Source organism: Myotis myotis, unplaced genomic scaffold (assembly GCF_014108235.1).
Source record: "Myotis myotis isolate mMyoMyo1 unplaced genomic scaffold, mMyoMyo1.p scaffold_m19_p_19, whole genome shotgun sequence".
NCBI classification, from domain to species: Eukaryota; Metazoa; Chordata; class Mammalia; order Chiroptera; family Vespertilionidae; genus Myotis; species Myotis myotis.
Window position 1 is genome coordinate 38292946 of NW_023416323.1, and position 11439 is coordinate 38304384.

The 11439-nt window shown below is 53.6% G+C and overlaps 1 protein-coding gene across 1 annotated transcript in view; it reads left to right on the top strand.

Annotated features, from left to right (window-relative positions):
• CES1 (carboxylesterase 1) overlaps positions 1-10581 on the top strand; it is a 138069-nt gene extending 127488 nt beyond the window's left edge. Inside the window, exons 3-12 of the mRNA XM_036346851.1 lie at positions 923-1067; positions 2309-2442; positions 3993-4146; positions 4847-5062; positions 5662-5856; positions 7301-7381; positions 7646-7793; positions 8958-9089; positions 9873-9945; positions 10224-10581. Of these exons, the coding sequence (XP_036202744.1) occupies positions 923-1067; positions 2309-2442; positions 3993-4146; positions 4847-5062; positions 5662-5856; positions 7301-7381; positions 7646-7793; positions 8958-9089; positions 9873-9945; positions 10224-10407 (1462 nt within the window). The 3' untranslated portion in view covers positions 10408-10581. The remainder of the gene's footprint in view (positions 1-922; positions 1068-2308; positions 2443-3992; positions 4147-4846; positions 5063-5661; positions 5857-7300; positions 7382-7645; positions 7794-8957; positions 9090-9872; positions 9946-10223) is intronic.
• The last annotated feature ends 858 nt before the right edge of the window (positions 10582-11439 follow it).

Genomic DNA, 11439 nt, shown 5'->3' on the forward strand with positions numbered 1-11439 from the left:
GTGCTCGGTGGATAGTGCATTGGACTGTGGACTGAAAGGTCCCTGGTTTGATTCCAGTCAAGGGCATGTACCTTGGTTGTGGGCACATCTCCAGTGAGAGGTGTGCAAGAGGCAGCTGATGGATGTTTCTCTCTCATTGATGTTTCTAACTCTCTATCCCTCTCCCTTCCTCTCTGTAAAAAAATCAATAAAATATATTTTTTAAAAATTTAAGGAGGTGATGGGGATCAGAGGTACTGATTCTATATTCTCCTGACTTGGACTTCGCTATATTTGGAGAGTGGGGTACGCCAGCAGGGGTGTGGGTGGGAGTGCTTTGGGGTGTGGACCTGGCAAGTTCTCAGTTCCCAGGTGTGTCTAGTTACCTGGTCACCAGGAATAGTGAATGCCAGACTCACGGGGAGGACTCACCAATTGTCACATTGTCACCAAAGGTCACTTAGGAAACCGGGGGCTGCAGCAGTTCTCCTGATGTCGCCCTGCAAATATTTCACCCCTGACCTGTCCTAGGCCCCACATTCGAGTGAATGGGAGGCTCCTGTGGACTCGACCACCTGGGTTACCTGGTCGAGGTGCATGGCCCCACTGCACCCTCCGTGGGAGCCCAGCCCAGAGCTGGACTTCGTCCAGGGTGTCAGGAACACTATCTCCCAGGAGGGCAGTAGCTAGGCAGCCTCCTGTCCATGATCTGGTGCATCGGAAATTGCCAGGACGAGGAGAGGAGCCAGGCCTTCTTGCTATACATGATGCTGGGAGGCTTTAGTGAGGCCCAGGGCCCCCGCTCATGGCTTCCTACCCACTCAACATCTTCTCTCTGGTAAGAGCAGCTTTGCACGAGCACAGAGCTCCCGGGCCACGGCTCTGTGCGCAGCTCCAGCTGAACCTGAGTATATCTCTCTCCAACTCCCCCCACCTCCCCAAGGTGCTCCCAAGATGCCAAGTCAGCCCAGGTGCTCTCGAGGCTCTTTACCAACAGAAAGGATAACATTCCTCTCAAGTTCTCCGAAGACTGCCTTTACCTAAACATCTACACTCCCGCAGACTTGAACAGGAAGAGCAGGCTGCCGGTAAGGTGTGCGTTCCATATAGGAGCCATCTCCTGGTGTGGACTGGGGAGGAGGAAGGCAGCGTCGGGGGGAGTGTCTCAGCCACGGCTATTTTAGGGACCCTGGGCTTCCTTTGCTCTCCCTGGCCAGGCCATGTGACCCCAAGAAACACATGTTTTCCATCCCTCAGTTTCCCCCAGCGATAGTCATGGTGCCTCCGGGGACTTCGCTGTACATCTGTAACATATCGTCAGTTCTTTCCACGTTCTCTCATGTGAACAGAGGGACAAGCGTGACTACTGATAGTTGCAAGCTTAGGAATCTGATTGCCAGAGAACCTAAGGCATGCTTTCCAGTCAAGTTAGAGCTTGAAGGAACCTCACCGAGAAGGCAACACCCCAACCCTCCTTTTACAGACAGAGAATCAGGGAAGGCAAGGCCACCCAGTCGGGTTGGCAGGATCAGGGCAAGGGTTCTCTGAAAAATTGAGCCAATGGGTGGTGTTTGTCAGCCGCAAAGATGCTGCTCTGACCAGTGTCCCAGGGTGGCACAGAGGTGTGGAGGCAGAGCCCGGGGCAGTCCAAGAAGCAGTGTCCTTTGTCCTTGTCCTTTGCCTAAATATCTGAGATGTTCTTGAGCTAATTTCCCTTCCTAATTGTCTTTGGCTGGGGCAGTGTCCCAGTGAGTCAGCATTTCCTCAATAGGTAGAGGCCCAGAGAAGGGCAGCCTGAAGGTGGGGGTGGGTCTGCTGGGGGCAGTCCCTGGGGTGCAGAGGGACGGATGTGAGCAAGAGATACCACTGGGGGCATGGATGCTTCTTGAGATAGTCATTCACACACACGAGAGGAATTTAATTCACCGCACAGAGGTGACTAATGACCCTGAAATCCAAGGGCTTCCCAGGCAGAGTGTGCTGAGCACAGTGAGGGGCCCAGGCATGAGGATGATGGGAGTATTTGGGGGAAGATGACCCCGTTGGCCTCGGCCGTTCCCGTGATGCTGTTCTCAGCATGAAGAGCCTTGGGAGCAGGCAGCACTGGGGCTGGAGAGACAGGCAGGGGCAGCCAGGTGCATGGGTGGGGGGTGGCCTGGCCCTGGCTGGGGGAGTGGGGAGGAGAGCGATTGCCTGCCTCACCTTTGCTGGGGGCTGATGAGCTTTAGAGAACAGCCTCCTTCAGTCCTGATCCACCAGACAACCCTTGGAGGTCCTTCCCAGCTCTGCTCCTATCTGTGACCTGTGTGGTTGCTTCCTCCCTGTCCAGGTGATGGTGTGGATCCACGGAGGAGGTCTGGTGGTGGGCGGGGCATCAACCTATGACGGGCTGCCCCTCTCTGCCCATGAAAACGTGGTGGTGGTGATCATTCAGTACCGCCTGGGCATCTGGGGATTCTTCAGGTAAGATAATGGACCCCACACAGCACATGGGCCCTTGAAGTGAGGGTGGCAGGACCCAGCTCTGGGTCATGTCATGTCAGCTCCCCAGGAAGGCATCCAAATCCCTTTATAATTGGGCTCCACACACTGTCTCATTTCCCAACCACGCTGGTCCACCTGCTTCTGAGCTTTTGCATGTGCTGTTCCCTCTGCCTGGAATGCCTGTTCTACTTGACCAACTCCTATGCATCCCATAAGGCCCAACTGAAACATTCCCGCCTCTGAAATGCTCACCACCTTTTTGCCAGTGCTGCCACAGCACACGGCACACCTGGGGAATGACAGCAGCACAGCAGTTAGAGCGGCAGGTTCAACACCTCACCTCTCATGGGGAAGGAGGGAAGGGCAGACTTGGGCGGGAGCTCGGTGAATGCTTCAATGGTGATGGAACGTGTGGCTGGAGCTGGGAGGTGTCGGAGCATCTGATTCCAGAGGACAAGCCTCTCAGGATGAATGTCGGGGTCACTCGCCCTGTTTGCTTCCGCATTTGGCACGTGCATGAACCAAGGCTAGAATCTTCTCCATGGAGTCTCTGTGGAGACAGGAGCCAGGGTTCCTTAGGGCAGAGTTACTGGTAGGTTTTCTCAATGCACCGGCCCCAGGACCTTGGATCCTGCGAAGAATTGTGGACAGGAGGTGGGATAGACACTCATTGGAAATTCCTGTAGGGCTGGAGGAGGGCGATAGGGGACTCATGTACCAGCATGCAACGCCTTCATTCACATTCTTCATCTCTTTCACCCCCCGGCCCATTTCTCTGCTCCCCGTTACATTAAAACTGGTCCATCAGCTCTCCACGCCTTCCTCCTTCCAGTCTCTCCTCTCCCCACACCTGTCAGGTTTCTACTCAGACCACACCACCGCACTCTTCTGGTGGAGGAGGAGGTCTCCAGTGACCCACCAGCTCTGTGCCCATCCTTGGCAACATCCACATATGACCCCTCACACCTCTTTGAAATACTTCCTTCTCTTGGCTGCATGTTCTGCATTCACACTTTTGTTCACTGGACCCTGGGGCCTTTGCACGTGCTATCTCTGTCACCTGGAATTCCTTTCTTTGGATATTTGCAAGGTTCTTGTGCTCATTCATTCAGATCTCTACTCAGATGAGGCTGCCTCCGAGAGGCCTTCCCTAGACATCTGATCTGAAATAAGACCGCACTGCCCACCCCTGCCTTTTCCGTGACCCTGTTTATTTACCCTGAGAGCACCTTCGCTAACTGGTGTTATGTTCTTATATGAACCTGTTTATTTGTTGACGATCTGTAGTGTGAGCTCCGTGTAGTTAGAGATTTTGCCTATTTTGCTTCGGGCTCTTAGAACAGTGTTTGGCACATAGCAGATACTCAGTAAGTACATGGCAGGTGAATGAATGGAGAGCTAAACAAACAATGCTACACCTGTGAGTCTGGGCTGTGGAGGGCTCACCTAGAGCCCCCAGCCCAAGCTGTGGTCCTGGGAATCCTGCCATGATGACTCTACCTCCCCTTTCCCCATTCTCTTACCCACAGCACAGGGGATGAACACAGCCGGGGCAACTGGGGTCACTTAGACCAGCTGGCCGCGCTGCGCTGGGTCCAGGAGAACATTGCCAACTTTGGAGGGGACCCAGGCTCTGTGACCATCTTCGGAGCGTCTGCGGGAGCTGAAAGTGTCTCTGTTCTTGTAAGTGTTCCTGCCCCCGATGTGGGTACAGATGGGCTCCCTGGGAGACCTGCTAACCATTATTAACAAGACCTGGGTTCAAAGCTGGCCCTCTGCACAGAGGGAAATGATGGAAAGCTAATGACCCAACCCCCGCCTCAGGAGCTCAGGGCTCCGCTAGCATCCTGGGGCCATAATCATCTCCAGCCCCAGCCTGCAACACTCCTCCTGACTTGGTTGAGTTCCTAATCCCTTCTCCATGAGGACTCTCCTCACTTCTCCTGGGGAGCAGGGTGGGTATAAATTATGAGGAAGAGAAGGCAGCTGTGAGAGTTGGGCTGAGTGTCGCTGTGTGGCCTCAAGCCAGATCCACATGTCAGGAGGCCATGAGCACTCACTAAGAACAGGGTGTCTTGTGGTTTGTCCATGCCCACGAAGGAGGACAGCAGTCTCTGTGAACGCGGGAGGGAGCTGGGCTGGGGGAAGCAAGTGAGATGGGGGAGGGGAGGGGAGGGGGGTGTAGGGGTTGGGATGGGACAGGGGACACAGACACACCTGGGAGCCTGGTGTGGGAGATGGGGCCGGAGAGGACATGGAGAGAATCAAAGACGGAGAACCAGATGAGAAGGCGCTGGGAGCTGCCAGAACCCCTCCATCTGCCTCAGAGCTGAGCAGAGTGTCTGTGCTGCTACCATATTTTAAAACACGTTTGCTTTCATAGTTAAATACTCAGAGGAAGCTTTTATATTTTGTGAAGTGGAGAAAAGGAGAGGTACAGATACGCCCAAAGAAGAAAGGAAGTGGACCTACAATGTTATTACCCAGGGATTGTCACCATGGACATGTTGACACTTACTTTTCTAGTCTTTTTCTGATGAATCACCCTATCATCCATCTATGTATCTATCTATCTATCTATCTATCTATCTATCATGTATCTATGATTTTTTAAATAAAAAACATCCTTAACATTACAATCTAACAGAAATATTTTCCTAACCATGAAGTACCCTCCCATAATTTTATTTTTATAGTATTCCATGGTAAGAACTAAAAAGGAGCTTATTTACTCAATGCCATCCCACTTTCCCCATCATGAGCAGCACGGGCACCCCTAGACGTCATCATGTGCCTCCAGGATCACCTTGCTTAGGGTGAGTTCTTAGGAATGGAAATGTAGACTCAGAACTCTGTCTTGAAAGTGTTACCAGGAATTGCCAAACTGTCTTTCAGATCTTTTGATGGTTACAGTCGGCACTTGCCACATTCTTCCTGTTGTGTTCCTCGCTCTGTGCCCTGGGCTCTTACCAGCTGAGGTTTTCTTACAGAAACAGGGCCACAGGGTCAGCTTGCGGAACAGTCCAGGCGGGCCCTGTTATGTCCACTGAGCCCAGGGGAATGGGCCAGGATGGAGCTAGGGAAGCTCTTGAAGTCCCCTCACAGACTTAGCTCCTTTGTTAGACCCTGAGCTCTGTGCCGCTGCCCACAGGCACACAGGTGTGTGGTGCTGGCCGTGCTCAGACGAGCTGAGAGAAGGAAGTGGATGTGAGCGGGGAGGGCAGCATGAACACTGTTATGTCCTCTTCCCAGAGCCAGCCCTTAATGTGTTCTGTGGTTGATGGAATGCTGCTGCCTAAGATGCCGGAGGAGCTTCTGGCTGAAAAGCAGCTCAACACCGTTCCATACATTGTCGGAATCAACCACCAAGAATTCGGATGGATTCTTCCAATGGTGAGCCTGTGTGGGCATTGAGACTCGCCTTTGTGCCCATCCCACCACCCTGCCATCTCTGTTCGCAGGATCTCTTCCTTCTCCCGACCTCCCCGCTCCCCCTTCACTTCTGGGTCCAGGGCAGCTGTTCCCTCTGCATGAGTTGACATTTCCATGGAAACCTTCCCTGGGATGGCCCAACAGACACCTGGGTGGTGAAGCTCTGGGGCCCCCACTACCAAACTCTGATTGTCTCCAGTCTATGAACCTTGGAATGTCAGTGCCGGTAGAGAGAATTATTGTGCATATGGAGAAACTGAGCCCTGGGAAGGAGGGGAGCTCAGGAGTAAGGCCTGGGGCCCTGCAGCCTCTCTCCTTGGGCTCGATTCTTTCCAGTTTCTCCATAAATCCCCAGGCAAGCTCTTTGTCATACAATTAGAAAGAGTCAGAGGAGCTTCCTTCCTCTTGAGGTAAAATTGACTTCTAAATGTTAGGAAGGGCTTTCCCTTCAGTCAAAGATAAAGCCAGATACTAGTGGAGGTGGTAGCAACAGATTTCATTCCGTTATATTACTGCAACAGGGGTAAGATCCAGTGTGAACTCCGCTAAAAACCCTGAGGCTCAAGGCTGGAGCCCTGTAAAGGCTGCTGTGCAGAGGGGTTGGGAAGGTGGCCATGAGACCAGGCCCCTGGATTTGTGAAGTGGCACTGATCTGGAGGAGAAGCACACCTCTCCTGTGTGTATGTCAGCAGGAAGGGGTGTCAGTTGCAGCGAGGTGCCCACTGAAGTTAGGGACCGGGAGAGAGAGCAGAGTTATCCTCTGCATGTCTGCATTTTGGAGGAACAGCTCCCAGGTCCTTGAGCGACAGCTTGGGTGGTAGATGTACAGCTCTAAGGGCAGAGACAGGCTTTGGCTGGAGCAGACAGTGCCTTCTCCTGGCCGCACAGAGCCTTCTCAGGGGGCTGGGATCAGTCACCCAGGGACCCAGCCTATGGTGCTGGGAGCAGTGTTAAGAGTTTGGTCAAGGCTCTTAGAGCGGATGTTTGGATGGGATGGTTATGTGCAGAGCTGTTGTGCACTTCTCACCTGAGCCCGGTTTCAAAGATTATGATGAAGTAACGAAGCCATGATGACAGGATGGGGGATTCATGGGTCATCTTAGATGCGCAGGGTATTTGTGAGGTCTGTGTCATCCCCCAGGGCTCTGTCCTTCAACACTAGCTTGCATTACATTGCAGAGGCCTAAATCGGCTTCTTTTAACATTTACTTCATCTTCTTCACTCTCCTTGAGTTTCTGGATACAAGTCCCTTTCATTCATTGGTTTTGCCCAGTTCATCAGAGACCTTGCCCGTAAAGACCTGACAAGCTGTCTCCCAGCCTGCATTGGTTTGGTTGTTTGGTCAGATTGGTTCTTCCCGTTAGTTCCCAAATGAGTCACGACTGCTAACCTGTGTTTTAACAGACGATAGGTTACCCAATCTCTGAAGGCAAGCTGGACCAGAAGACGGCCTCATCACTCTTATGGCAGTCCTTCTCCTTCACTGTAAGTGTCTAGGGAATTCCCGGGATGGGCTGAGACCCGGAGGGACCGGGGATTGCCCCAGGTCACTGAGCACTTAAATGGCAGAATGTAGACTGGGGCCAGAGTGTTTTCTTCCCACTTTTGGCCTTTCCTACATTCCCACTGGGGGAGGGTGGGTTGCCACTGGGGGAGGGAGGGGTTGCACAGCCGTGCTCACTGGCGGGAGAAGCCAGCTGTGTCGCCGAACCGGGGTGGCAGCCCCTTTCACTCTTGGTTCCTTTTCAGAACATCCCTGAGGCACTGATCCCAGCGGTCATTGAGAAGTATTTAGGAGGGACAGACGACCCTGTCAAAAAGAAAGACCGGTTCTTGGATTTGCTGGGAGATGTGGTATTTGGTGTCCCAGCTGTGACTGTGGCACGTGGCCACAGAGGTAAGTCCCAGAGACTGGACAGGAAGGGACACCAACCCCACCCACTTCGCTGTCTCTCCTGCCCACCCCTCAGCATAGACAGGTCTCTGAGGCTGGTTCCATGTGGCCTGGGGTGGGTCGCTGTCCTGTTTTGGTTTCTGCCAGAAGTGGACTCTGAGAAAAGGATCCAAATGCTGCTAGTTTATTTGGAGGTGACCCCAGGGACACCAGGAGAGGAGTGGAGAAGTGGCGTGGGAAGGAGGGGGAGCCAGGCTTGCTGCACGGTCCAGCACGTGTGCCCCGTGGGCACCTGGAGCCGGGGCCCTGGGGAGCAGCAGAAGACATGTCTCAGGGTCATCCTGAGTGACGAGGGAACTGGGGTACTTAGCCTCCAACTGCATCAGTTGTTGGTTAAAGGCTGTTCCCAAGGGGTGGCTCCTTCCCTAGGGCTCTGGCCTGCTGTACTTAGGGGCAGAGTGGACTCTGCTGGCTGAAGACCTCAGGCCAAGAGCTGCAGACGCTGGAGGTGAAGCCAGGCTGGCAAGCCCAGAAGTAGGGATACGGCGAGGCACCAACAGCATCTGCCACAGGCGCTCCTCACCTGGAATGATGGGGTCTGTGGGGCTGGATGGCTAATCTTGGAGATGTGTCTTGGAAGATTTCCAAGGTCAAATCCAGTGGAGCCGGGGGAGGAGTGAAACCAAGCATAGGATCAGGAGTGTTGTCTGTAACCAGCAAAGCCCAAAGGGGTGAGCAGTGGCAGGTGTGGGGGCAGGTGTTCTGGAGAATTCCATGTCTGTGGTCAGCTCTTGTCCATCCCTGTGTGTGTTAGGTCTATCACGGGAATTATGGCATTGACCCAGAGCTGTGTGGGTGGGGTGTGAGGTCACCTAGCGAGGAGGTGTTCCTTCTGGGTCCTTCCTTTTCTAGGGTCCCTCTTCACCTAGTCTGCATTCCAGGAGACTTTGCAGAATCTCAGTTGTCCATGATGCGGATCCCTCACGTGCGGGACACTGTCCAGCACATCGCAGGCACTCACGTGGGCAGCTGCTGTTCACGTTGTTGTTTTGTGCTCAGGACCCAGGCATGCCACTAATTCCCTGGGTGCTCAGGGCCTCCGGAGGCCTAGACACCATGCAGGTGTGGAACGGGTAAAATGAACGTGCGTCAATCATGTCTTCTCAGATGCCGGCGCCCCCACCTACATGTATGAGTTTCGGTATCGCCCAAGCTTCTTGGCAGACACGAGGCCCAAGACGGTGATAGGGGACCACGGGGATGAAATCTTCTCAGTCTTCGGGGCTCCATTTTTGAAAGGTGATGGCCCTTGGAGGTAGGGGGTCTGGGGTCAGGGCTCGGTTTGGTGGCCTTGGGCAGGTTTCTCCTTTTCTCTGAGACTTCATTTCCCGAATTCACCGTGACAGGTTGAACGACAAAGGTCCCCTCTCTCTTGCTCTGCCGTGCACAATGGGCATCAGTAAGACAGGGCCTGCTCACGGGCTAGAATGTCCCCAGTCAGGTCCCACTCACAAGGGTCTATCAGAGTGTCAGAGTAAGGCTAGAATTGGTGTTAACCTTTCTCTAAAAGATCATATTCCTAAATGTCTTTAATACCTTAACTATCAGCAGGGATGGACGACTTGCGTGTAACCCACCTCAGGCCTGTTTGGGACACAGCAGTGCCATATCCTGACTGGATGACTTCTTAGGGTCATTGCACTTCTGTTATTTTTCAGAACCAATGAAAATGTGAGCGGTGGCTGAGATTGAAAATACACCCTAGAAGGACAATCCTGGGTGGCGGGTGGCTGTTGGGGATCCCTTTCAACTCTGAAGAGGGAGGGTGGGATGGGTGGGCGGGCAGAGAACACCAAGGTCTATGTGTTGACTGCAGCCCTGGGCTGAGTCCTCCATCAGTACCTAGCCAGTTTCAAGTGCACACAGAGGACCCAGTGTCCTCTTAAAACACAGCTTTCACCTCTGTGGGTCTGGAGTCGGGGCTCAGATTCTGAATTTCCAACAAGCACTCAAGTGGTGTGGCTGCTGCCGGCCCACGACCACACGTGGAGTAGCAAAGACTTCTCCTCTTCTTCCCTCCAGATGGCGCCTCTGAAGAGGAGATCAAACTCAGCAAGATGATGATGAAATTCTGGGCCAACTTCGCTCGGAATGGGTGAGCAGCCAGAGCAGGGCTGGGGAGGGGCAGGGCGTATCTGTTGGGAGGGGTAGCTTCTGACACTGATGGTCAAACTCCTGGCCCTGAGACCTGTGACATGAGAGCTCTCAAAGGGACTGGCTTCCCAGGAGATGGGGAGGTCCCTGCCTATGGGGGCATCTGAGTCTTTTGGGAGAGATGAAGCTGGGGGTTGGTGTCCCTACAAATCTCTGTGAGTTGTTGGGACCACACAGTAGCGTTGGGGCTTTTCTATTTGATGTTTTTTCTGTTTCCAGGAACCCCAACGGGGAGGGGCTGCCCCATTGGCCCGTGTATGACCAGAAGGAAGGGTACCTGCAGATTGGCGTCCCCACCCAGGCAGCCCAGAAGCTGAAAGATGAGGAAGTGGCGTTCTTCACCAAGCTCCTTGCCCAGGACACAGCCAGGACGTCACCCCAAACAGAGCATATTGAGCTGTGAAGGGGAGGCCCATCCAGCCTCCACGATCTGGGGGAGCTTAGGGGTAATTCTACAGAAGGTGGTTATGGCCAAAAAGGTACCTTAGTGTCTGGTGGGAGTGGGCAGAGACCACAGAGGGGGAGCTGCTACACCTGTAGCCTGAATTTTGGAAATAATGTTCTTTCGGTGACCAAATCAGTGTCTGTATCTTGGGTTGAAGTCTACCCCATCCTCCTGGGGGATGGTTGGGACAGTCACACTATCACTCATCAGGGGCTTCTCTGCTCTGCTCCATGGAGAAAGCCCTCAGGCAGAGTCACAGGTGCCCCTTGAGAAAAGCCAGGAGTGTGTGTGTGTGTGAAGTGGAGGTGTGGGGGGGCAGTGAGCATAGAGGGGACATGAGCCAAGCATTGGCAGTATCTCCTACCGAACTCAAGCTAGAAGAGCAGCAAGGTGGCCACTTGACCACCTCTACATGTGGACACAGGGAGGCCCAGAGAGGGCAAGAACCTGGCTCCCAGTCACCCAGAGTCATTGTCTCAACTACTGGAGCCGAACTGAGGCCTCCTTCCCCTAAGATGGGGTTCTTTCTACCGCATTGCCTGGCCATCCCCAGATGGACCCCCTCCGTGCAGGAAGGGCACTGTCCTCTTGACCACACTCTACCACCTGTCCCTCTGCACCTGCCTACAGCTGCTTTCCACGCTCCCCAAGCTCCAGGGATTGAAACCAGTTATTTCAGACATACATTGCCCCTCATTCCGGGAGCCGGGAGAGGCCCGAGGCTTTGAGCAGAGGCATGGAGAGGGGATGCCCTTCGAAGACCCTCAATTTGGTGGTAGCCATCACACACAGCCACCAGTGACAGATCCAACCTGTCCACAGCCCATGTCTCCTCTCCGTCTTCTGACAAGCCAGGAGCAGGGAGGTGGTTATTTTGTTAGTCCTCATCCGAGGATATTTTTCCATTGATTTTTTTTTGAGAGAATGGAAGTTAGAGGGGAGAGAGAGAAACACTGATGTGAAAGTGACATATCAATTGGTTGCCTCCCA